This window comes from Rhipicephalus sanguineus, chromosome 1 (genome assembly GCF_013339695.2).
Source record: "Rhipicephalus sanguineus isolate Rsan-2018 chromosome 1, BIME_Rsan_1.4, whole genome shotgun sequence".
NCBI classification, from domain to species: Eukaryota; Metazoa; Arthropoda; class Arachnida; order Ixodida; family Ixodidae; genus Rhipicephalus; species Rhipicephalus sanguineus.
Genome location: NC_051176.1, coordinates 164,729,833 through 164,757,295, shown reverse-complemented (window position 1 = coordinate 164,757,295; position 27,463 = coordinate 164,729,833). Strand labels below are relative to the sequence as shown.

The 27,463-nt window shown below is 46.4% G+C and overlaps 1 protein-coding gene across 1 annotated transcript in view; it reads right to left on the bottom strand.

Moving 5' to 3' along the window:
• The window catches only part of LOC119401531 (uncharacterized), a 308,161-nt gene that overhangs the window by 50,687 nt on the left and 230,011 nt on the right, over nt 1-27,463 (bottom strand). The window contains exons 2-3 of the mRNA XM_037668423.2: nt 21,379-21,759; nt 19,864-20,086 (exon numbers count right to left, since the gene is read on the bottom strand). Coding sequence (XP_037524351.1) covers nt 19,864-20,086; nt 21,379-21,759 — 604 coding nt within the window. The remainder of the gene's footprint in view (nt 1-19,863; nt 20,087-21,378; nt 21,760-27,463) is intronic.

The following is a 27,463-nucleotide window of genomic DNA, read 5'->3' as shown; positions in this document are numbered from 1 at the left end:
ACTGTGATGCGCACAGTGTCATATGGTGCTAAATAAACAGCAGAAATTGGCATCATGTTTCCATATTTATTCTTATGATTAACAATAAATCAAAAAGTGGTGACGGCTGGAGACATCAGACTTGTGGCTTGCTAGGTTGTCGCTCCTGTTCAGCGTGAGCACCATGAAAAATGGCATCTGAAAATAAGAACGTGATATTATGATGAGAAAATGAAATTGCAGTAAAGGTTTGCAAAACCTACACAATAAGTGGTTCACACAGACATAATAAAGGCTAACAACAAAACAACAAATGCAAACAGGCATGGTCAGGAACCAAGTTTTTTGACGTCGAGATCAGACATGTCATATGCTAGAATTACCGCACATAGCTCCCACAATCACGCACACTCACTCGATTCTGTAATAACGCCCAACGTCATCGCAGTGTATGCAAATCACGAAAACAGCAAACAGAAACGAGGGAAGAGTGTACGGCCGCGGCCGCACCAACGCGCGCCGTCGAAAGTCTAGAGCTTTTTCACTTTACCGGTGAAGCGTGTCCAACTTGAATGACTACCGCGTACGTTCTGGAAGCACCGTACCATATCTGCACCTCAAACTACCGTCTTCAAGCCAACAAAAACCATTATATATAGTGCGTCTGAGCGTTCTGTACGCAGGCATTTTTTTATCACGTTCCCACGCGCCGAAGCACGCTACACACTCAAGGTCGATGGAAATGTTATGAAGTAGACTAAAGTGCATCTCAAAACGACATCTTGCACATTCAGTAGCGCAGACACAACGTGCGATCAGCAAAAAATTACCTTTGATAATTGTTTGCATCGCTCACTATAAGGGAGCTTGCACAGCAACGCGCATAGCGGTGGCAACTCGTTAACTGACAGCTTTAGTTGGGCATCCGCAACAGCCCTGCGGACACAGGCTGCTGTTGGAAATGGCTGGCAGATAACTTCCGCAGAGCTGCTGCAGACGCCCAGCTAAAGCTGTATAATTAGTACCTACGAAAGCAGTACACTCACCGTTAACTGGCGCCCGTTGTTCCTGTCCGCAGCTCCAGGAATATTCCGTCCTCCAAGCGTCACCGCGTCACTTCGTGCACGGAGCCGGCGTCAACACCAACACCACCGAAGACGAGCATGAACAGACACACAACCCGCGCAACCAACACGCAACGCATTCCAAGACAGAAAGGAAAACAGAAGAGGCACTGGCGGCACGCCACCCCGGCGCCGTTGTGGCGCGTTGCCTCGCCTCCGTCGTCGAGCCAACGCGCCACAACGGCGCCAAAGGGCAAGCGCGCGATATGTATGGCGTATACGGCGCCGCCGCCAATCGAAACGCGCTTCGGGAGAGTCCCGTGACTCCAGTCGAATTGCGAACTCTCTTTCTCTGCCTGTACCTTCCAAAAGGGGTCAAATGGACACCCGAAGAGAGTCACGCGGCCATGACCCTCTTTTGACTCTTTTTTTTCTTAGAGTGTATGGGGAAGTGCCTACTGTGATCGTCGCAGAAACGACCTACAGAAAGCAATTCAGAATAGTGCATTGTGTTAAATGACGGCTCAGTGACGTTCCTACGGGGGTTTAATTACTCGAGTTGCCTAGACCTCACGCTCTGCTCACACGATATTGAATGTGGAGCTTCATGGAGAACAGATATTGAAGCAAGGGGTAGTGATCGTTTTCCTATCCTAATACAGCATCCGCTTTTCGAATTATAGGCGCTCAGTAAAGATAACTAATTGGCAAGCTTTTCGGTATCACATGTCAAACCAAGCTGATACTGTCACTGACACAGTCAGTCTATTATCACTCATGGAAGAAAAATTAAACCTGTGTTCCAAGTTCGTTAAATTTCCCGAATGTTACGCTGGAACAGGTTCTGAATACGAAAGAGTTAGAGCCATACGCCGCAGAGCTGGAAGAGAATACCGACGAACAGGCCTTCTTGAAGATTACCGAGAATGTAAAAAAATGCATGATCGTATGAGTCGGCAACTGGATCGACTAGGTACAATGCGCTGGCGGGAATTCTGCACTTCACTTACTCCACTTAACCTGAGTTAAGATTATGGAATGTTCAACGCTCTTTCAGTAGGACAGTCAACAATCATTTAGACCATCAACAATCATTTAGGCCCTAGCTTTAGTGAAGAAAGTACCGGAAACAACCGTTGCCGACGAATTTTGCCAGCATATTACACCCCAAGTGCAGCAGGGAACACGCCCGAATACATTAAATCTGTTGAGGAAGTTAAAGCATTGATTAATTTTTTTTATCAATCGCCATCATGATGACCTAGATTATCCGTTTTCATTAGAAGAATTAAATAACGCACTTGCATCGTGCCGCCAGAGGACAGCAGCTGGTCCTGATGGGATAACATATGCGGCGCTGAAAAACCAAGGTCCAGTGGCCACAGATACTTTATTAAAGTTACTGAATGATGCATGGACACCAGAATGCCTTCCTCCCTCCTGGAAAATTGCGCGAGTGGTCCCAATTCTAAAACCCGGTAAAGCACCTTTATCCATGTACAGTTAAACCTCGGTGATACGATCACGGCTCGTACGAATTTCGGGGTGATACGAATTTTTCTGTGGCCCCGGCCAAGGCCCATGAGCCTGCAATGTATCGGAGTACAGTTGTTGCGAACCGATTTGCACCCCACAACGTTTGATACGAACGTACGCTAGCGCACAGGTACGAACAGGTGCTGCCCGCGCTGTCGCGTAAGACGCGGCAGTCACGCGCGGGCATGCACGCTGCGCGACCATCAACGGTGCGTCGTTGCCTCCGAGATAGTGCACGCGAATCTTCGAGATTCGCGCGCGCTATCTTACAGATGACGTTGACGTCGCGTGTTTTTTTTTTTTTTTTTCAGACGCGTTGTCGCGTGCTGCTCTGTTCGAGGCAGCAGCGTCTTTGTACTGTGTTAACACGTGCCTGCCACGTCGATGCAAGCCATGTCCCCGCAATGAGACGTTGCATGAAACAAGACTGAAACTTGGGCTGCGGGTCCGTCATGAAGTCCATTAAAGGTGGACGAAGACCCCAAGAGACGAAGCGGACGGTCTTGGCGAAGGCGCTTTGCCTCTATCTTTCGTGTGCAAAGCGCTTTCTAAATCACTTTCGCCGCAGCACTCTGGTGTCAATCAGAAAAGCGTAGTAAGAAGAGAGAAGAAATAGTAGAGAAGGAAAGGCAGGGAGGTTAACCAGTATAGGACAACCGGTTTGCTACCCTACACATGGGGACAGGGTGGGGGAGATTTAAAGATGGAGAGGAAAGAGAGAGAGAGAGAAAGATAGAAAGATAGCACGACACAGCACACATAGAATCAGTCGGTCACTCTTGCGTGGTAGCATAGCACACATAGAAACAGTCGTTAATGGGAACTAACAGACAATAACGCCAAGGAAAGTACAGGGGGTGTTATCTGTAGTATTTAGAATATAAATGTGAAGAAAGTAAAGTGGACGAAAAGATGACTTGCCGCCGGCAAGTCATCTTTTCGTCCACTTTACTTTCTTCACATTTATATTCTAAATACTACAGATAACACCCCCTGTACTTTCCTTGGCGTTATTGTCTGTTAGTTCCCATTAATATTGTGTCTAACAAAGATAAACGAGCCCTTGAAAAATCATCTGCTTTCCTTCATTCATAGCGAGGGTCTCGTCCTGGCAGACTTAATGCCTTCAGGTAGTATGCGAGGGATTATTGGTCAGCTGCCAGCTCGTAAAAAGATCACGTGCTACGTGACGCCAACAGGCAAAAAAAGAGTGTTCCACACTCGCCGCCATGGCTGCGATTGGCGCTGACTAACACTCCTAGGTTTAAATCAACATATATACCCCAGAAAGTGGACGGGAGGATGACCGCCGCCGTAGCTCAGTGGTAGAGCATCGGACGCGTTATTCGAAGGTCGCAGGTTCGGTCCCTGCCGGCGGCAAGTCATCTTTTCGTCCACTTTACTTTCTTCACATTTATATTCTAAATACTACAGATAACACCCCCTGTACTTTCCTTGGCGTTATTGTCTGTTAGTTCCCATTAATATTGTGTCTAACAAAGATAAACGAGCCCTTGAAAAATCATCTGCTTTCCTTCATAGAAACAGTCGGTCACTCTTGCGTGGTAGTTGGTCACTCCTGCGTGGTACGCGACATTTCTGTCACAGGCGCTTGGCCAAGTTCGTCGCTCTCAAAAACCTCAGCAGTGCCTTCGTCGCCTTCAGTTGTGATGTCTTCTGTTGACAACAGATTAAGGAAGGGGCTACTAGCGTTCACGGGGCATAACACATCTGGTTCATTATTTACACAGGCGCGCATGCATCGCATATTTACGAGTACAAGTATGATCGCTGACGTCTAAAAACCTTACTGGCAATCATTCAGAGCAATTCATGACGTCGCTGCGGCCCTGAGAAACTCTACATCAAAACGTACGCCAACTTTCTTTTGTCGCATACTAATTTTCCATGTTTTCTGGTGATACGAATTTTGGCTGATACGAATGTTTTTGGTAACCCTGCGAGATTCGTATCACCGAGGTTTTACTGTGTTCTTTCCGTCCGGTCAGCCTGACTAGCTGTCTGTGTAAACTTATGGAAAAGATGATTGACGCTAGGCTTCAGTGGTGGACGGAATGCACGAATGTACTCCCAGAAAATATGGCAGGCTTCCGCAGGCGTCGGTGCACGGTGGATTTTAGATCTTGTCACTTATGTGGATCATGAAAGGAGCTGTGGAAGAACCGTTATAGCAGTATTTCTAGATATAAAGCGTGCATTTGACACAACCCGCCACTTTCATGTACTACATGGCTTGATTCAGTTGGGCATAGTTGGCCGAGCACTAAGATGGATTGTAGAATTCTTAAGAAGACCGAAAAACCTTCATTGAGACTGCTGACAGCAAAAGCAAAGAGCATGAAGTTAGTCAAAGAGTCCCGCAGGGTAGTGTACCCAGTCCATTTTTATTTCATTGTGTTATGGCTGAATTATCTCATATCTTGCCTGCCACTTTGAATTATTCACTATATGCAGACGACCTGTGTATATGGGCATCGAACTCGAGTCCCCAAGCACTTCAGCAGAAGCTCCAAGCTGGCCTAACAATAATTAATGAATTTTTGAACAGCAGAGACATGACTTCTTTCCCACGAGAAAACAGCCCATGCTCCCTTTCACAAGAAAATGCCTCAAAAGATTCAAGCTCGAGATAGACTCTCGACGTTTACAACTTGCGCAACAGCTCAAATTTTCAGGGGTTATCTTAGATAGACGGCTGTCTTGGGCTCCGCAGATAAAATCACTAGAGGAGAAAGTGAAATCTCTAAATAATATTCTTCGTCGATTTGCCGGAGTTTGATGGGGTAGTTCATGTTCTTCTTTATTACGTGTACACTCTGCAATCATTCGACAAAAAATAGCTTACTCTACCCCGGTTCTACATGGGATATCCCGTCACTTAGAGGAAAGAATTCAAAGGTTGTTGGCCAGAAGCCTTCGTATATGTCTTGGAGTACCACGAGGGTCCACCAGTGCTTTGGTAATTGCTGAGTCTCGTCAGCCAACTTTCCATGCCCTGAGATACACAGAGACTTGTCGACATTATTTTTGTTTGGCAACTCAACACGCAATCCATCCTCTATACCGAGCTATTCAGGAGAAAACCACCGCAGGTATACATGAAAATATAGCGCGATGCAAAAACTTACTACCAACGCACGAGTACTGGTCTCCATGCGCATCTCATCCCCCATGGCGGCTCTCAATTCCAGAAATTGTAACTTCAATACCGGGATTAGCTCGTAAGAGTGAGGTGCCCATAATTGCGATAAAACAATTCACCTTATGACAACTTTATACTAAATATGTAGACCACATTCACGTCTACACCGATGGATCATGTTGTAATCAAAGTTCAACGTCGGCATTCTTTATATCTGCATACAAAGAGAAAAAAGCTTTTAAGCTCAGCTACCTTACAAAACGGCAACGGCATACACAACGGCAGAACTTTATGCAATACTCTGTGCTTCGCGTTTCATATGTCGAAAGCCAGGTCCTCTTCGCTGGGTAGTTTTCAGTGACTCACAAGCCTCATTAGTCTGTTTAAAAGGAATCAGCTTAGGAAACAAACGTAGTGGGCTGACGTACGAAATACAGAAGGCGTACGCCATAGCGAGAGATTTAAACCATAGCATATTGGTCCAGTGGGTTCCAAGTCACTGTGAAATCATAGGAAACGACACAGCTGATCGCATGGCACATGCAGCACATCGGGAGAATAATTTATTACTACAACCTCTACCGATGAGTGATGCGCGATGTATATTGAATAAGCTGTGCTGTCGATTGTCTAAGGAAACTTGGTTCGCAAATGGTGCACAGAACTCTCAGTTGTGTAGCATTGATCCAGGCGTAGAATTTAAAATTCCGATAAAGGTTAGCCGATCTGCAGAAACAGTCATTCATAGGCTTCGACTTGGCACGGCCTATACAAAGGCCTTCCTGTATAGAATGAGAAAATCTGACAGTGTCACATGCTCATGTGGGGAAGCTGAAGAAGACATAGAGCACCTTCTTCTACACTGTAAAAATTATGATGCTCCTCGAAAGAAACTTTTACAAAAACTAAATTGTTTGGATAAACGGCCCCCACCAATAGCAACACTCTTGGGCCCATGTCCAAGAGGAAACGCTCAAAACATTGCTGCGTGCGTAGTAGTGCAATTTTTGGAGGAATCAGAAATATCACAAAAGTACTAAATCTGATAAAATTAGGTTCGCGTTATTGTTAACCAGTATTCTTGGACACAATATTCTTGTATTTTTTGTTTTAGCAGATAATTCTTTGTGAAAACCTCATTGTTTCAGTTACACTGCGGCATTTAAGATACAATTCCCAAGTGACATGATCGGCTATGGCAACATTTTAGTGAACTGTTATGTTTTGTGTGGACATTTGAATCGTGTGAATACTTGTGTTTTGTCAACTTTTGTGTTGAGTGGACAGAACATTCTATTGAAGGACCCGGACTGAGTGCGTGATTCCTGTACTATGTGCCTTTGCATAGCCTTGTGTTTATTTTCTACTTCGCGACGACAACGACTCTGCAAGAGAAGAGGAGTAGCCGGCGCCACGCATCGGCACCAACCTCTCCTTGTAAACATTTAATAGAAAAAAAGTCAAATGAGTGTTTCTGTTTGATTAGTAGCACAGAACACTTTTTTTAGTTATTTGCAAAATGAAACTGCTCCTGCCAGTGCTGAAGAATTTCTTGCCGACGATTCGGGCTCGTTTCTATCGCTTGCTACTAGACGTGTTGACCAGAAAGTTGGTGAGTAAACTAAGCACACATACAGCGAACACCCTTTAGACGAACGTCACAACTGACCGGGACCGATAAGATATTCATGAACGCTAAGGATATGGAAAGGGTTCTGTATGTGTGGTCTGAATCATGTCCTATACAAACCGATACAAGACTTTGTATCTTGTGGAACCATTTCCACGAGTAGTGGCAACCCTGCATTTTGACGACAGTGTGCACCCCCTGCGTACTCCGCAGAGGTTAGCTTATACCTACACTGTGCAGAAGGAGGACAGTAAGTGACGCAAGTATGGCCATTTAAACGAGCTGTATGTGCGCGAATAAATTAACGAACCAGCAAGTTGCGGAAGCCCAAGGACTACCTGCATCATTTTCAGGAGAAGTGAGGAAGGCATTGTAATCATCGGCTGCTGCCCGTGAATCTCTTGCAACTCCACCGTGATGGAAGAACTGAACAGAAGCTGAGAGTAGAGCGCTTCTGAAGGAACCATTTTTTTTTTGTCGCTGGAAGAAAAAGAAAATTTGACAGAACCCGTCTACGCTTTTGGTCTAAGGTATGCGGGAGCCCCAATTGTACGTCAGGCATACTTTGTTTCACTTCTATTACAGCCGATTGAACGTAGCGCGACAGGGCATCCGTTTGGCATCGTTTGCGAAGCGCACTTTGCGTCTACAGAAGTATTTATAACCACTCACGCGCGAGCTGCGCATACCACTACACCCGATTTAGCGGAGCTAGACGATGTGTTCAGTTGGCTTCGTCGCTTCAGCAGCCAAACTCACTGCGCGTCTCTGGACACTCGCCGCGGGCTTGTCTTGCATGTGTGTTATGTTGTGACAGCACGACGGTGGTAATACTCTTCCACTTTACCATCGCTTACATTAAGCGCCAAGTATCGAGTGTTACCCGCCGTCGTAGCTTAGCAGGTAAGGTGTCGCGCTGTTAAGCTCGAGGGTGCGGGTTCGATTCCCGGCCTCGGCATCCGCATTTCAACGGGGGCGAAATGCAAAAACACCCGTGTGCTTAGATTAGAAACACGTATGCTAGACGAAAAAGAAAAAAAGCAATGAAGACATGACAGAACGCAGGTAGGTGCAGTAAAAACACACGCAATGTTTCCCTTAAACGCAAGAGAGCAAGTTGTGTTAGCTAAGTAAAAAGAAAGGAAGAAAGACTTACTAATGTGCATTGGAGGCAAAGAAGGCACAACATTAGATTTTTTTTGCTAGAGTAATGCAAGTAGACGTTGAATAATGGAAATGAATAATGCAAGCAGACGTTGCCCCTTGATTGTTCAAGGCTTTAAACTTGGCTCTGTTTCACGTATACTAAAGTGAATCTAACAGGCTACGTTCAGGAAGCCAGAGAGGTTAAAAATATAACAGCCAACGGAAAGCTTAAAAAAGAAAGAAATTCTAAAAGCAACAGTACACCAACCAAGCAGGAGCATCTGAGAAATGGAAACTTGAGCGTTAAGCTAAAACGCCAATAAAAACAAAGAGATCCACAAAGGCGTAGTTGGTCGATATCATGCTCGACAACTTCCAACAAGAGGGTGTCTCCGTCATGCCCTGCTTCTTACAATGTGGTCTCCTTTCGCGTGCATTTTTTTCTTCTAGCAAAGACCAAAGCGCGAGTTAGGCTAGCTATGGGAGTTTTAGTTATTTGCTTAAGTTGCTTTAGAGGCAAACAAAGTTCCCGCTTACTTAGAGGGAGCCGGATTTTTACGTCGATTATATGCTACGCCAACGCCGATTGTGTGCTCAATCTAAGGTTTTCGATCTAGATGGCATAAATTTCAAAGCCGACTAGAAATGAGGTAAACATTAAACAAAATTTTGCTGTTAATCCTTACTTAACCAGAACAGGGGAACCTGAGCTGCCCGAGCTGAGGTAGGTTTCAGCACAAAATAAATGCTTGATTATGAGGTTATTCTATCTATCTATCTATCTATCTATCTATCTAATCTTAGCCAGCAGCCGCCTACGTCTGGACGCTCTTATGTTCGCAGCCTTAACTTGGTATATTCGGCGCGAGGACATACCGTGGCGCCACCATGCCGAGGCATCCCTGTGACGAGCAAGGTTGGATTGCTCCGCCAGCCCTCTCCCGGACAGCTCGCAGCCGCTTTCGCGCACCCTTTTATTGCGATAGCAATTATATGGACAGTCTCGGCTGAATTTTGCCGTCGCCGTCGTCGCCGTCATGCACCGTATATGTATAAGTATGTATATATATATATAAAAGCCCCAAAGAAAAATAATTCAGAAAAAATTCTTCCGAAGCGCGGAATCGAACCAGGTACTTCTTCCTCCGCAGCGAGTGGCGCTAACCACTACGCCACGGAACGCAGATCCTCCACGTAGCTAACGGCGAGCGTTATATACACACCCTTTACCGCTGGACGGACTCAGAGACGGCAGGCGCTTAGCGTTTCTTCATTAAAAGCGAGATGGCGCTAGGAGCGCGACGGGCGCATTTAAAAGTCGTCGGCGAGCTTGCTTGCTCGCTTCTTCTTATATTTGCGCAGAGAGAACCTTGCCCTTCCGCTGTCTGCTCGCGCGGTTTTCTCGTGGTGAGGGGAAGAGGGATGTTTCACGCTTTCGCCGTGTTGTCCGCGCTCATGTTACGGAGCGTACGAAAGTCACTCGAGCTCAAGGGACGCCGCTAAACGAACAAACAGAAGATGAGCGTGAACTATCTAGTGTCACAGCTCGACACTTGAAGCACGCTAGTTTCCTTCGCTGCTTCGGCCGCCTTTGCAACAGGAGCGCTGTTCAAAGTGAGAGTATCCATTGGCGAGCCTCACTTCGTATAGCATTAGTTTCTTGCTATCGCATTCATTGCTTCGCCCTTGCGGCGAAACTGTGACTTTTTTTTTATTATTCTCGTTGCAATTACCTTCGACGAAATCAGAAAAATACTGCGGCGGCTTCGTCACTGACTATACGAAATGCTAAATACCTACTCTGAAAAAATGTTGCGCTCCTCATGATGCCTTAGACAACGCCCTGACTGCCAACGTCGTCTGCTATGGCCACCTAAGTAGAAGCCACGGGGGTCGATCGCGCGGCTTTTGTAAACGGTTACGAACCATTTTGTGTCGAATTGAAGCAACAAATGGGCTTTATCGCGTGCTTGCGGCAAATACACATATTTTTGCTCCAAGCAATGCGTGCAATCATGCAACTTCATTCATTGTATGCTAGCCTCTAAAAACGGGCCACGGTTGACACGACAAGCATGCGCAAATTTGCATTACTATTTAGCACACATATCTCTATGAAGCACGACGCAAGCGGATTCTCGGTTTTGTGGGAAGCAACCAAGCATACTTAGAGCTACATGCAGCCGCAACCTTTCTGATATGATTGGAGGCAAACACAAGAGAGCCATATGCACGCGCGTGCCTCATTCTGAGTTGTAGCTAAATAACATTACACATGAGCACAAGTTTCTCTGCGGCACGATCTTAATGTATACCTGTTGCCCCTTATTGCGCAAAGATTGTCACAAGGTGCACTTTCAATCACCATCAAGCAACATAGGAATGAAAACTTTCCATGATTGACTCAGTTATCTACCTTCTACAAAGAGGTCAATCGCGATCGAAAAATGCGGTACCGATCCGGCTCGATTGCGACAGCAAATGCACCGTGTGCCAGCCGGCCGTATTACTTTGTGCACTTGAATGAGCATGCTTCAAGCTGTGTCTTACCTTAACAAGGTGTGGGTTCGAGCTAGTTGGTACTCCATGATCAACACTTCTTTCGCAAAATTTTCTCAGACAACGGACGAGACAGACACGGACGGGCGCAAACTTCCAACTGATTTTATTATCAACAAGTGACATATATATACACACAAATATGACTATGACAAAAGAAAAACCAATGGCACAGGTGTGCAGTGTGTCAGCGCGCATCAGCTACTACCTCCCCCAAACGTAAAACACCGAAACAAGTATGTTGACTGCACGAAGGAAGTCGTGTACAAGTTGCCACTATCGCGTGGACGACCCTACATTGGGCAAACAGGTCGGTGTCTAAACCACCGCCTGCGTGAGCATGCGAACAGGGTGGAAGGGGGCAGGGATGGAAATTTGGTCATTCATTGCCACGAGTGTGGGTGCAAACCTTTGTATCAACAGTGTACTGCTGTTTTTCATGACGGGGATCAGCGCACGCGAGAGATTGTGGAGGCAGCAAAAATGCAACGGGAGGGCAGCAACTGCGTGAGCATGACGTCAGTTTCGTTGACACAAAAGGAAATGGCCTTCTTGGAAGGAACACTACATTTGGGGGAGGGAGTAGCTGATGCGCGCTGACACACTGCACACCTGTGCATTGGTTTTTCTTTTGTCATAGTCATATTTGTGTATATATATATATGTCACTTGTTGATAATAAAATGAGTTGGAAGTTTGCGCCCGTCCGTGTCTGTCTCCTCCGTTGTCTGAGAAAATTTTGCGCAAGAAGTGCTGATCATGTGTCTTACCGTAGTCTAAATGGCCATTTTATGTTTCAGTGAAAATACCAGCGTCCAGCCTTTATAGCTTCATTGATAAGCAGTATGACACTTCGCTGCTGCTGTTAGAAGGTGAATCACTGTCACATGAGGACAATTAAAATGAACACCCAAGCGAGGCGGGAGGGGGGGGGGGGGCAGACTGTGGTGGAAGTTACGACGGCGAGACAGGTAATTTTCCGCAAACATTCAAGCAGCACATGTATGATATAAGACAGAAGGTTTCATCGAACGCGCTGGCCGAGCAGGCAGAAGCAACTGGCCACGAAATAGACTGGGATAGGGCAAAAATAACGGAGAGAGAAAAGAACTGGACTTCTCGGCTTCATCTTGAATCTCTGACAATCCAGGCAACGGCGCACACGCTTAAACGTAATGACGGCAACTTCCCACACGTGTACGCATGTTGCTACGGAATATTTTAGAACATGCATAACCGGACTGTTCATTTTTCGTTGTGAACAAGGCTCTCGTGCGGGAGAAGCGTTTTCTTTTATGTGAACATGCGTGGTCGGTGTCCATTTTAACCCCATGGGCTTGAAATAACAATAAAAGAAAGATCGGTGACAGCGGCATCATGCTCTTGCAAAGCATGTATAGGGCTAAAAGTGAAAGCTCACGCCTGGCTCCTTCGCGTACGTAGCGCACTGTGGCACGGAGCAGAAAAGCACCATGCCGCCGATAACTTTTACTGCACTTTTCATGATTGTGCACCCTCTGGGAGTCCGCACACATAAAGTAAGAGCAAAACAACGCTGTTCAAAAGGGGAAACACCGCGAAATCATGGTTAAAACAACACATTCAACCGTCCGCTTCCCTTCACTAGAGCGAGGTGAGATCATGTGATCCAACCCTGCACGTCGCAGCTATTGCAGCGCCCGCATCTCCAGTGGTGGGCCTCGCGCCCAAGGCCAAAATTGGCATAGAAGGACACGAGTGTATGACGAACAGAATTTACAGGACATTACATGAATAACGCCACTTCCGTTTCGCGCACCTCATGAAATTCTTTCCACTCGTCACGTCTGGCACATACCCGCATACCGCGGCCCGTGACACGTGGGTGATTCACAGACTACATCAAACCAGACTGGAAATTTTAACGGGACAGCGTGAAGGAGCCCGTGCCGTAGAAAATGCGGTGCCTGCGTCGGCGGCCTTCTCGATGGGTGAGATATCTCGATGGAAGCAAAGAATAAAAACCACGGCTCGAGCCGCAGTCGAACCTAGGCATTCTGCATGGTGGTCAGGCATTCTACCACAGAGCCACCTCAGTGTATTAAAGTGCTGCGGAAAAAGACCGTATGCAAGCTTCATGTCGGGCAACGGTAACGCCAACTGTGTATTTTTGGCTATCCGCTTTTATAACAATGTGATAAACATTACATATGCGTGCCTATGACTCCACAAGCTATAGTAAAGCGCTGCTCGAACACGCCGACGACCGTCACTTACGATATGCACATCATCGCACCGTATCCTGCACTTTGTTTCGACAAAACACGTCTCTGCCTAACGTGAGTGCCTGCGTTACGCCGGACCATGAGCTACCCTTTGCATGCCAGTGTAGTCGGCGTGCCTCATAAGCCTACGATATACGCACAACTACTCAATTTACACAATGACGTTAATCCACCCTCGTAAGGCTTGGCTCAAATAAAAAAAACGCCAGGCCTGCGCTGAAACCGCAGCACAGTCACAGCGAAAGCTGGAAGAGCGGCGTTTCTAGAGCCCGTTAAGCTCTCTTGGGGCTACAATACAAGTACACTAGAAAGGTACCCACTACGCCACAAATAAAAATTTTTGTGAAGTTGGGAAGCACCCACTAAGCCATTATTCGTCATTATATGGAGAAGCGAGGCACCAGCTACACGTCTGTAAGGCATTATGTGCACTTTGTTGACGTGACGACTGATGACGATGAAGAATTATGGCTCAGCCCTTTGTAATGGGTTGGAGTCTTTAAACGGCCCACTAGTTATGTAATTTGCATTGGGTGACGCCCGGTCGCTATTTCCCTCTCCCGTCATGCTGTATACGTTGACGTGGAAGAGAGACGGGGGGGGGGGGGGCGAAGAACTTTATTGAGACCCCGAGGTAATGGATCATGCGCTTATGGGCTTCCTTGGCAACCAATACAAGTGCACTTGCGAGGACCCACTACGCTATAAATCATTGTAATCTTACTGAGACCCCGAGGAAGTGGATCATGCGCTTATGGGCTTCCTTGGCAACCAATACAAGAGCACTTGCGAGGAACCCACTACGCTATAAATAATTGTAATTTTTTAGAAGTAGGGCAGCAGGCACTGTGCCATTTTTCGTCATTCTACAGAGAGCGTTGGTACCTGCTAAACGCATGTAAGGGATTATGCGCACTTTGTTGATTCTGCGCCTGATGACGATGAAAAATTATAGCAGAGCCCTTTTGTAATGGGTGGAAGCATTCAACAACCTATTCGTTGCGCAATTCGCAATTGTTTGACGCCTGGTTACAGAATTCGCGTTGTGCGACGCTTGGTGCTTATTTTAATCTTCTACCACGCTATATTGCATATGCTAATGTGGTTCCTTCCCGACATGAAGTTTGTATAGGACCTTTTTGCAAAGCAGTTTCAAGCACCGGCATGGCTCAGAGGTTGAATACTGGGCTCCCACGCAGAGGGCCCAGGTTCGAACCTCGTTCCATCCTGGAATTTTTTTCTTATTTAGTTTTTTTTTTTCTTATTTCGAGCGATACTGGTTACGGACACCGGCGGCGGCGGCGGCGGCGGACAACTACGGCGCCAAAAACGGCCGTAGAAATGATCTCATAACAGCTTTCGCTGTAAAAGTCCAGCTTAGACAGCTACTCGCTGTCTGCACTTGACCTGAAATCGATACCCACAATGCGTGGGATCTACCCAATTATTTTTACTGATTCAAGCAAGGGTTAGAAAGCTGGCCAATTATTGTTTAATATTTATTTAAGTAATAATTAGCAATTACAAAAATACAGGTCGTAAGCGTACATGACAACTACCAATATACAGCAGGTACAACTTTCCTAGGGCGTGTGGTTACTTTTGAAAGGTCGGCCGAGTTAGCTGGGACACCCGCGGCACATATATATATATATATATATAAGCATCAACATTACGTTTATTCGATGTATCGACCGGGGACCTGTCTTCTCTCTCTCTCTCTCTCTCTCTCTCTCTCTCTCTCTATATATATATATATATATATATATATATATATATATATATATATATATATATATATATATATATATATATATATATATGTGTGTGTGTGTGTGGGTGTGTGTGTGTGTGTGTGTGTGTGTGTGTGTGTGTGTGTGTGTGTGTGTGTGTGTGTGTGTGTGTGTGCGATTGTGTGTATATTGGAGGTTTAATGTTGATGTTTTTGTACTTGCGCCTGCGCTTCATTTGGCTTTCACATTTTATATATATATACGCACACATACGATGTTCTGAAACGTGGCCAAATGGGTCTCGGCAATGGAGTATCTGTAATGAATTGGTCACGGGCGCAAAAAAGGCCTCCTTTCGGCGGCAGAGAGCAAAGCGTAGCAGCAGTCGGTGAGAGCAGAAGCTTGTCGGACGGCCGAGAGAGCCTTGGCTACCGCGGACGGTCACTTACCGTCCGTCGTCGTGTGTGTCCGAGAACTCGCGTTCTTCCGCGAGAGACAAATCGAATTTGCTGCTTTTGGCCGCGCTTCCCACTTTATCCGTCATTTTAGGAACGGTACTTAAGTGTCCGAGTCGAGCTGTTAACGCTCCATGTCCCCTTGCGCTTCGAGCAAGCTTCACGTTGGAAAGCCCGCGTAAGGTTGCGCGAAGATCGGGCCTTCTTATATAAAAGGGCAGTGTTCTCGCCTCCGCGGCGAGATGACGTCGATGAGGCCTAGCTCACACTTAGCACTGCGTCGCTAAATATAAGCCCGAAATAAAATAAATAATATAATACGATGGCGCGTCACGTATTTGGCGATAAAGGGGCAGATATCTAAGGGCATTAAGCCAAATCACTGCATTTTCTAGTCCCACCGCTCGGTTAGTACGCCAACCTATACACTGCACAAAGGAGATAGAAAGAAAGGTAAGAAAATGCGCGGAAGTTAACCAAGGTCACGCCGAATTTGCTATACCCTACAGTACACGTAGTGTTCTGGATTAAGATGAAACCGAAGTGCTTGACTGCGACGAAGATATAGCTTTAAATACATATATATCGTTAAGTAGATATATCTTTAAAGACCTGCATAAAGGAGCTTTTACTTGCGTAAGAAGTGGTTCTTTAGCTTATATTGTTTCGATCGATCCTGCAAACGACTTACATGAATAACAACTAGACTCCGTGTCGACGTTGATGGAACCATTGGTACTTTTACGATAAAAGTTATCCTGATGGCCATGTACCAGTCACCTTCTGAAACAATGTGGAAGCAATAGTAATAGGTAAACGATAGCTTATGACGGAAAGGTATGACCTCTATGCAGAGATCTGATGAATAACAATATTTTTCCTCGCATTTTTTGCGCTCATCCGTAATTTGGATTACGGCACACCTCATTGTTCAAGCGCACGGTGAGGCAGAATAGATGCAGAAGATTCATTTCGTTAATTCAACCAACGAGAACACTTCTTAATTAACTTACCATAATGCCAGATAAAACGCTAGCCGAGTCCTAAGGTATATCACAATAATGACCAAGAATGAAATTTGGTGGACTTTTAAGCGCTTTAGCACTGTCATTTTCTCTAAGTTACTTCACTTTTATTTCAGTTTATTAAGTGCCGCGTCATATTACTCGCACAAAACTAAGAGCCACGCTACATTAATAAACAATATAAATAAATAAAGACTTTCCTCTATCTTTCATAGAAGTTCTCCCCGCTTATTTTAAATTACGCGGACTTGATGCCCCGAACAAAGAGTCATTAGCGTAGCAAGAGAATCAGCAGACGCCAGCTATTCCTGGTGATGAATATGATATGTGTAATCACCTAAGGGCTTCTTCCCTTTATCAAAAAAAAAAGGAAAACAAAAATAGGTATCCGATTCCTCCGGCTTAGATTTCGTTTATCAGGATAGCACTTCCTTCAATGCCTCCAATTTTTCTCAAAGATCCCGCAACCTGTCACTCGATGTGCTAAGTTTCAAGGAGAAGCTGGGTTCTGTCGTCAATATCTTCCGGACGCCTCCTCGAAGTTCAAACGTCATGATTTGATCGCTCTCTTCATCGAATGGACACTGCTCTCTGCGAAAGTCTGCTCCGGTGTTCACTACCTGAACATCAGCCAATTTCAAGGCATGTAAGCCAAAGAGCAAATGTTGCAGCCTCCCCAGGAACGCATCGACTAACGCTACCCTGACAAAAAGCAAGTTTCTTTCGCTTAGATTACAGGCAAGCAAAAAAGTCTTTGAAGACTCATCTGAAGTTCCTAACCAATGAACATGACCATCCACACGCCCTTGCTTGTTTTTCGAGACAGCGCGGGCGAGGTTATGAAACGGAGTTTCATCTGTGCAGTTTTATCGTGGCACTTCACCCTGTAGTCCATCGGCACTATAGCCTGTAAGCCGCAGTGTTAGCGGCGTTGCGCTGCTAAGCTCGCGGACGCGGGTTCGATTTCCGGCCACGCGTTGCGGCGGTCGCATTTATACGGGGTGGAATGCAAAAACACCCGTGCACGTTAAAGAACAACAGGTAGCTAATATTAATCCGAAGTCCACCGCTACGTTCTATGTTTAAACAGAAATGAAAACCAGCCTTCCATTTCCGTTCATAAAGAAATAGGTTTAATTGTGGCACCAGATCGAGCGATATACAGCCACGTGCTTCAGTCCACTCCGTTTTATTAATTTCTAAGTCAGAAAATGATCGGCAATGTGGATGTCGAGCACTCACATACAAGCAAGGTTACAAAAGTTGCGCACGTGTACGCCTTATTACGCACGTGCGCGTACCTGTGTATGACATTTCAATTTTGCATATAGCAACAACCAGATATGCCTCTCAAAGACTCGTCACGCCAGGGTTCTCACTCCACCATTTCACGTGGTTTTTGCGAAAATATAATCATAGTGCATATGCGTATTTAGCGTTATTCTTGCGTTGAATCACTAGAATTACGCCTTACACAAACAGTTTTCGGCTTCGGTATAGCGCAACCCCGTGAGCTACAGGCTGCACTGCTGCAAGAGAATGTGTCGCCTCGGCAACGTCCCAGAGCCGAGTTCGGTGCTCCTACACTACGCTATACCTCTTGGGGAACGATAAATCTTCGTCCCAGGCTCTGCTGACGTGCTGCTGGCTGCGACGCAAGGCAGTTGTGTTGCTTCTTGCTAAGACACTGTGTCATCGTGTTTAATGACGTCGAAAAACGCGTTCATCACTTAAGTGGCTTAAATGTTTCCTCAACTACCTTGGCTGAACCCGCGCGCTTCTCTGTAGCTTGCTATGCTGTCCTCCGGTGGCGATAAAAGAAAAACAAGAATGAAATATCACACGTTAAATAAGTTCTTAACTTTCCTGGTTCAACCCCAACAAAAAGAAATACGTGAGCGCGGATAGACATACTAAAGACTGTTTTAAGTACATGCTAGCAATTGTGTGTTTTTAAAGCGCTTCTTGTTGTTTATTCTTTTAATATTTATCTCGTATACCGTCGGAATCAGCAATGGAAGTCGGTATAGGGACACTACAGAGACACACGTTGTTCTTGAAGTTTAGACTGAAGTTCCAAACGTCCTGAGGGATTATTATTAAACCCCGCAGCATAAACACACATCAACAAATGTTCGAAAGCTATGTTGCTGTCAACGGCAGGTATAAACGAATTCAGTTTTAATAGTTGCGCGATAGATTTTCGCAGTGCCTCTCTCTTTTTAATCCAGGTCCATATTTCACAGAATTTCTTTTCAACGCAGCCATACTGATCCTACGGCAACAACGAAAATATAGAAGGAACCTAACCAAAATGCTTTTGCAAGATGTGAGCAGTGTTTTTGACAGCCCCGGTCGCTGTGATATACCTGTTTAAACGCTTGGTCTAAGTATCCCCAGGAGGGTCGACTGTTCTTTTTTTTTCATTACCAGTCTCAGGAGGAAATAGAAACATTAAAAGAGCGTTCCTAAACAAACTATCTCGAATCCTTTTGTTTCATATAAAAATGATTTATTTCGTAAATAATCGTGTAGATCGGCGTAATTCACTGATATGATATATAAATATTCCTTACAGAGGGTGTAGACCCCAGGGCTTGTTTCAACGCTCCATGTAGACCACGAGGACATGTTAGTCAGCTGCCTATGCCCAACAGGTCACGTACTACAGGTGAAGTCATCGGGCAAAAAGGGATGTTACGCATTCGCCGCCACGGCGCTGAGTGGCACTCTCTGGCACTCCCAGTGCGAGAGAGTGCCTTCTACACATAAATATCCAAGAAAGTGCATGGGGGAGCAACCTCCGCCGTAGGCAACTGGTATTGCTACACAAGAAAGCGTAATAGGGAAGTTCTGGGTTCGACTTTCACGGGCAGCGAGATTTCTTTTTTCTTTTTGTCCACTTCAATTTCCGTTTATATTATCATTACTAAACTTTATTTAAAACTACAAATCCCCCTTGGCCTCATTAGTTGCGGCTAACAAAATCCGGACTTCTCGACAGGTTCCCCTTTTACTCGTAATACATATCGAGTATTGCGTGCTGAACAAACATGCGATGCGACCAGGTTTCGGAAACAGCAGTCGCTGGTTGTTGTCACTTTGTCTATGGCATGTCTATTGCTTGTGTAGAGGCCTACGCCAAACCATTGCAAGCATTTACAATTTTATTCGAATAACTAATTCACTCGCACAGCATATGGGCATATATCCCACTGTGTAGTTTCTTTACGCCAGACAGGGCTGCCACATGCCGCGTTGCCTCTGTTTGCACCATTGTTGTTTTCCGACACGACATCGTATACTCACTGTCTAGGCAGCCATCGCCATACTCCAGCGGCGGCGGGATGAGCACACCGTCAAGGGATTCGGCCGAGTCACCCTCGCAGGCGCCGCTGCTGCCGCCGCTACCTCGTGCCGTGCGGGCGCGGCACGAGGACCCCAGGTCGGTGCTCCCGGCAGCCGACGCGCTGTTCTCCACACTGCTGCTGAACGCTGCACAATTGGCCATGGCTGCCGCTTGCTCGGAAGCCTGGCACCGTTAAGAGCCCCATGAGATACGTACTTGGAGAAATAAGGGAGAACGAAGAGAGCGAGCGTGATGGAATCAGTTCAGGCGCTTCGAGAGCCACGTAGCTGAGGCCTTTTTCCAGGTGTGATCATTGATACAGACGCACCAATACATATTACTTTATTGCATGCGCCGAAGCCTCTCTCAGCTTGGCCGTCAAATCGTCTAGTGTCGTTTTGCCTTAAGAGATTATTTTTCACCATCGTGCGTGCGTACAGGGCAGCCGAAAGAGCCTCCTTTTAATTATTCTACAAAAATATGAAGTTCCATAATAGCACGCGTTGGTTATTGAAGTTGCACAAATCAAATTCGGCAAAGGGCAGAAGCAAGAACGAGGCGAGTACATGAGGCGAGTTTTTGGTAAAGAAATTTAGTCGCATCCAGCCCAGTCACAAAGTAAAACCGGAGCTCCGCATCGTAATCACGAGGTGAAATTGACAGTTCACTTCGCGGTTTACACTTCACTGCGCAGCTTAAGCTCAGATGTTATTGCTGCCCAAAACAAACGTATGTTTAGAATAGATACGGATGACCAGTATTTAATGCGCGAATTAATCAGGCGACAGCTTTACGCACATAGTGTTGCTCACATGTTTACGCACATGTTAGTGTTGCGCCTACATTTTCCTTGTGAAGAAAAAACGCTGACGAGGTTATTCCTGCACCACGCATACATTAAATCATCAGTCATGACAATTTGCGCAGCTAAAGTAGTACATCTACGTCGCTGCAACACGACAAGTATCACAAAGCGCATTATATCACAAGTATCACAAAGCGCATATCACAAAGACGCTGGAAGAGTACACATCTCGGTTAATTGGTGTTTCAGTGAAAGCATAAAATAACAGGAAACATACGGACTTATTGTCTATTTATTTTTAGCTATACAAGCATCACATTTACATTCAGCTGAAACCTGTTTGACTGAGGAACTACACGACATATAATTACAGTCTAGAACACTGACAGGGCTTAAAGTCTCGCTTCGTTAAAAAGGGGGGGGGGGGGCTCAGAGGGCGGCGACCCATATACATACATACACACATACATACAGCCCCTCCTTAAGAAATGGAATGGGGGGGTGAGCCCCCCGTCACTTTAAGCCCTGAGACCTGACAAGCTAAAGTCAGTTGTTGCTCATAACTGATGTAGCACTTCATTCTGTATTGTCCAGAGGAGCATCTGCCTGATTGGCGAACATCAGCTAAGGAGCGAGAGCTGTAGGCATTGACATTCCGCCGTGTCCTCACCTTCCGGCACATAAACCTCCACCCGTGCTGCGAAGAGGCTTTGTGGGCGATGAGTCCCAAAGCGAGCAACCAAGAGCGCGAGCCGAGCTCGTCCTGTGCGGCCAGTACAAGAGGCGACCGGCCTTGACACACGAGCACCAGAGCGTTGGGAAAGCGTTTCGAGTCCGAGGTGAAACCCACGTGCACAGTCTGCGCCAGGTCGAAGCAGAGTCTGCAACACGCGGGCGCTGTCGCCGGCGCAGCGCGCGCCGCGCTGCCGCCACTGCTGCACGCTGCCGCCGTACACTGCGACATGGCCTCCTCCTGGCTCGTGTACATCTCCAGCAGCGGACCCCGCTCGCTCGTCTCGTCTTTGAGCACCAGGAACCGCTTGTGCCACGCCTGCATCCAACAAAAGCGCCTGTCAGCGGAGGCCTCGTCACAACAAAGACCAGTCATTCTAGAGCATTCGCTGCACATTCTCTGAACACTGTGTTAGTACTGCAGCGAGACAATTCACGAATCAGCTTTTCAGTAATGGAGTGCGGAGATCAGCATGACTAGAAAGACTGCAGGGCGCTGGGCGATGACCATAAATATTTAAAACACTGGCAAGTTTTCACGAAGCCGTTAGCAATAAACGAAAAATGTTTGTGATAACAGGTGCGAAACAGGTGTGGACACGACAGAAATGAAGGCAGAGGTATACCAGTTGGCGAAAACCCAATTTCCAACGGAATTCTGGGAATCCAATTCTCTGCCGAGTTTCTGTATCAACACTCCAGTGATTGAAACGCACTGCTATACATACGGACTTTACCACAACGAAAATATGCTTTTGTTGGGTACACACACACACAAATTATATATATATATATGTATATATATATATATATATATATATATATATATATATATATATATATCGTCTGGGAGGGGCAGGAGAGGCCCCTCCCAGACGACCGAAGCGCGGCTGCCGATCGCCTACGCGACTAAGGAAATAGTCCCGCTCATGCACGCGCCGATGTTCTCCGAAGGCGGAGCCACCGGCCGTCTCGCTCATGACGTCAGTCCCGAGTGCGCGCCCATTGGTGCAGGCTTGTGTTCATCCGCCTTTGAGAAGGAAATGCCGCTGCCTTCTAAAGTTGTATCCGACTATAGTTAGGATAGGGACTCAACAATAGCAGCGCTGCTTTGACCAAGCTTGCACTTCTTTACCTATCGCCCAAATGACTAAGGATTTCATTCACGCTTATAGTCGCACATGAAACTAAGGAAACCTTGACATTGCTGTCACTCCTGCATCTACTGTCGGGGTGATTGTTTGGCGTACGGTAATATATAGTTGGCGGCGATCGGTCCACTAGTAATACGGGAACTTCAAGTTAAGGTTTGTCTAATATCCTGAAGCAGCAGTGCCATTATTTCTAGTCCTTATTGCTTCTATCTTCATTAAAGTTATTTACGCGATTTCGATACACATCTGCAAAAATAAGTCAGGAGACGAGTTCAATGACATCTATGTTCAAAGCAGAAAGGGCCAAGCTGTCGCTCTCATTGGTGACACATCACACGGGTTGTGTTACACTGATTAGGTGAGCACTTTGCGTCGTCGATGGATACCGCCATGGTCCTTCAGTCTTTATCTTTTAAAATTTTCTATTACTTCAGACAGTTTAAAGTGATTTGCAGGAGATATCAAATCGATGGTTCCCAAGCGTGTAGGACAACTGCACCGTGGTGAAACCGGAGCAGAGCTGCAGTAGAATATGTGAACAGGTTGTGTTCAAGTAGAGCCACCAGTATGATTGCCCATAATTCCACATCTGATGAGGCAATATATTTTGTAACAGGTTGTCATTAGACACAAAGAATAAGAAAAAAAACGGGGCCGGCAGGTTAACCAGGCTGTACTTGGTTTGCTACCCTACTCTAAGGAAAATGAAACAGGGAAGAAAATGAAAGCAACAGCGCTCACCCCGCAGTGTGGTCATAGAACTTAGTGCTCCTAAAAAAGGCCGAATGACAGTCGAGTCTATGATATCTGCATGTTTTCTTCTGTGTAGGCACTGTCTTTTAGCAGGATTACCGCAGCACGCGAAGTCCATTTTGTATCGCAAAAAGAAGGCAGATTAGAAGACTTATTATAATCCCGCAATCGTAAACGTCGCATGAGGGACTTGGCAAGATGCACTGACCGCACGAAAAAAGCGGTTAGAAGATAGTAAGACAGAAACGAGGGGGAAAGGCAGGGAGGTTAACCACTCACTTACTCAGCTGGCTACCCTACACGTGGGAAGGAGGAAATGGGAAATAATAGATAAAATAGAAAAGATCAGGAAAAATAACAAATGGACCGTTAGTGTGAACATTCAGAACACGAACATCCGCTTGTAGTTCACAGTCGACTTCAGGAAGCACAAAAGCGCTTTCGTGACCTTGCGCATGTAGGAAAGCGTAGGCCAGGGTCCCGGGATCTTGTTTTCACGAAAGCGGTGTTATAAGTTTAGCTTCTAGAGCACGTGGTTGAATTTTGAGAGACGGGCAGTGGCACAGAAGGTGTTCAACTGTCTCCTCAGAGCCGAAAAAGCTGCATGCCGTCTTGCTGACCATTTCTATGAGGAAAGAATAAGCATGCGTCTTGCCACACCTAACTGCATACGACACAGCAAAGTTGTTTCGCGATAGGAGAGTCCGCGTGGCAAACGAAGTCACAAGTTAGGGCCGAGAAAGTATAAGGGGGAGTTGGAGAAATCCCGTGTGTTTCACTGCATAAGTGTGATGTGGCGAGCAAATGACTGAAGTTGCGCGCAACATAGGTTCTAGAGAGTGGTATGGGCATTCGTAGATCTCGCTGATAAGTCTATATTGCAGCTTTATCGACACTGTCGTTGCCGTCAATTCCGCAGTAGCTCGGTAACCACTGAAATATAATATCGTGTCCCTTCTCCAGCGCTTAGTGGTAATCGTGGCTTATTTCACACACTAGCTACTCGTGTAAGCGGTTGAATTACATGCACATTAGCGGGGGCTACCATCCCACAACTTCACCGTTGATTATGAGGGACACTACAATGGAAGGTTGTGAATTAACTAAATTTCTTCATCTTCCCCAAAAGTCGGATCGTTTTTGGATTCCGTCACCATAGAAATTAGGCCCCGGAGTTGCGACTTCGTTCCATTGAACCACCGCAGCAGGTAAAATGAAAGTTGTTTATAAATCCAGACATTGACTTTGTAAGGACAAGTGTACCGCTAATCGGCAATTAATAATTACTTGATCCAAAATTTTGCTGTTGGTCTGTTGGGGTCAGTCTGTCTGTCGTCGGTGGTGGTTGGCCGGTATTCTCATAGGACCGTCTCATCTTCGCTTGTACCGACATATTGATCCCCTTTTTCTTTTATTACTTGAACAAGGTTTCTCGTGGACGCGACGGATTAGACCGGCGGCGCTTTCATCTCGGTCGATACACCGCGGCAATATTGGGGAGCAATGCCTGCCGCATCTTTGCTGTCGAGCATGCACTAGGCGGAAAAAATAACAAATTGAACAAAGGGGGGTGACTCGTCGTCCGGTGCGCAGTCGGCGTGCATCGCGCCGTTGTTGACCGAAAGGCCCAAAGCCGCCATGGGCGGGAACTCCTTGCCCGCGGGTCGGCACAGCCATCACTCGCTGCCCCGAGCCGCACAAAAGGCGTGAGTTCTACCCATGCGTTGCGCATACGCTGCATCTTTGGCTCCGATAATCGCGACTGCACAAAAGGGAGACCGTGTGACGCGCACCTGGAGTGGACGCCGCCGCCGTCGCTTTGTGCGGCGTGTGCATAACAAGTGCTAAATGCGTGTGTATGACACTGTTGGTTTTTGACTCCTAATGAAGAACAAAAGAACAGACATTGCTGCAAGTCGTCTGGTACGCATGCATGCACGAAATACCTTGCCAATACTAGAATTGAGCTAGAGGGCGGTCTGTACGGGAACCTTTCGGACAAACTATGCCCAATAGAACCACGGTAGTGGCGCCTTGATATCCCGCGCGCCAAATATTTCAATTTCCCCGTGTGTGAGCAGAGGGGAGAACAGCCATATGAACTTACAATCGAAAATGAAAATAGCGATGGAGGCAAAGCTGGTTGCGTTCTGTACTGTTGCGCAGGCAAAGTGAGTTGAGGTAAGAATTCTATATATAGCAGGAAATGTGCGTTTGAGTCTTAAAGTGATGGTCAACGCGTGAAGCAATATAAGATGGATTCTTAGAGCAGGATTGATGGCCTACATCTTGTGTCTGTTGGTTCTCGCCAAAAGTTGTGTCTAACAAAGAAAACGAGCCTTGGAATGCCCCTTCTTTCGATCTCGTGAAAAGAACAAAGACGGGCAACCTTGCACCTCAGTGCAAGGTCAGGCAAATGAAGGGTTCATTTAACGGACACTAAAGCCTCGCTGTCCCCGCTCTCCTTTCCTATGCAGAAAAGAATGCAGATGCTTATATATACGCCGGAAGAATTCCCCATATTTCAATAAAGAGCTTCGTATTTCTTGTCCTATACATCAGACACTATCATGACGATTATAAAATGGACAAAATGAGACAGGCGGAGCAGTTTTCATCGGACTGAAAATTTTTCCTGGGGAAAGAATGCCGAAGGTCTTATGTACAATCCAGTTTACAACGATTTAGTGCTTTATAAATAAGGATAACTTTACCAGGACAATGGAAGAGAAGATATTGCGCCGTAAGAACCTGTGCATCTGATTAACATTGTTAGAAATGAACTCCATACGTAAAGTTCGAGAAAGGATTTACGTTATATGAATACCTAGGCATTTAATGAAACGGTACTTATCTGTAAGGTTCTATTCAGAATGTATAGTACTTGGTTAGAATTATTTGAGTGGCGCAACATACGCTTGCTTCTGCACTTTAGTTATGTCGAACTTCGTTCACCACTCGGAGCCCCAAGAAGATGCTCAATCCAGATTTTTCTGCAGTACTGTCAAAACAGTTAGTGACAGTTCACTTCAGTGCGCCTCGCATACCTGGCCGGGCCTCGCAGCGCGCGATTCGAAGAAAAATAACCGGCATACGGTCGCTCCGCGATTGCTAATAATGCCCGGGAGAGGGCCGTCATGCCTTCCAGCCCGTATACATATTATATTGACACACGTACAGGCTCTCGCGCCACCGGACTGCCGGGCCGGAGCGGGCGGGGCAAAGAAAAGCCGAAGGCTACCGGAAACAATACGTGCTGCAAAGGAAGGGCCAGTGCGGTGCACGAGACGTGCTACGGCCTGATCGTGTTCCCCACGATTGATTGATTAATTCTTTAGATGCAGACGCTGCTTTGGCAGCGTATGCACGTGGCTCTTGATGTGGTGGAAGGCCCCCTTACTGCGTAGGAGGCGCTGAACACTGTGGCAGGAATTGTGCGCTGCAGGCTCGAGAACATGCACGAAACACGGCCGGCGCATGAACGCAGGCCTCGTTATGGCTGGGAACAAACAGTGGCTCCTGAAAGCGGGTTGCTGCGTGGCTCACCCATTGTGTATCGCGTAACATCCCGCTAAGAGTAGAACACGGGAAGAAGGAAGATGTATCCTATTCTTTCGGATCACATGGGTCCCGCGCAAACAGATTCTCACGTGCGTGCGAGCGTGCCCAGCAGCTCCGGGAATTTCGCTCAGTGCCGTGGCTTCTGCCCCGAACAAATGTTTTATCGCGGAAAATTAACGCCCAGGCATAAACAAACACTGACCAAAATCACTCTGGGCGATCAATCGGCGATGTTAATTGGGGACGTCAAAAGTCACATCACACCGTCATCAGGTTTTCTGCTATAGCAAACATTACGGCGATACACGTGGTTATTCGTTATAGTGTTCGTGGTTCGCGTTTAGTGCTGACACATTCGCCATTTCTACAGACACAGAAGTATGTGACCATTAATGTGCTTTACGGTTTGCGTAAATGTGTGGAAGGTCGCCAGAGGACAGTGGTTCGAGATTAACAGACTTTGCCGATTTTACAGGTAAGCGGGAAAGTATGGCCTCTGGGCTTTCGAAGCGGTGCGACTTTTGATGAATGTGGGCACGAATATGAAAGAAACTT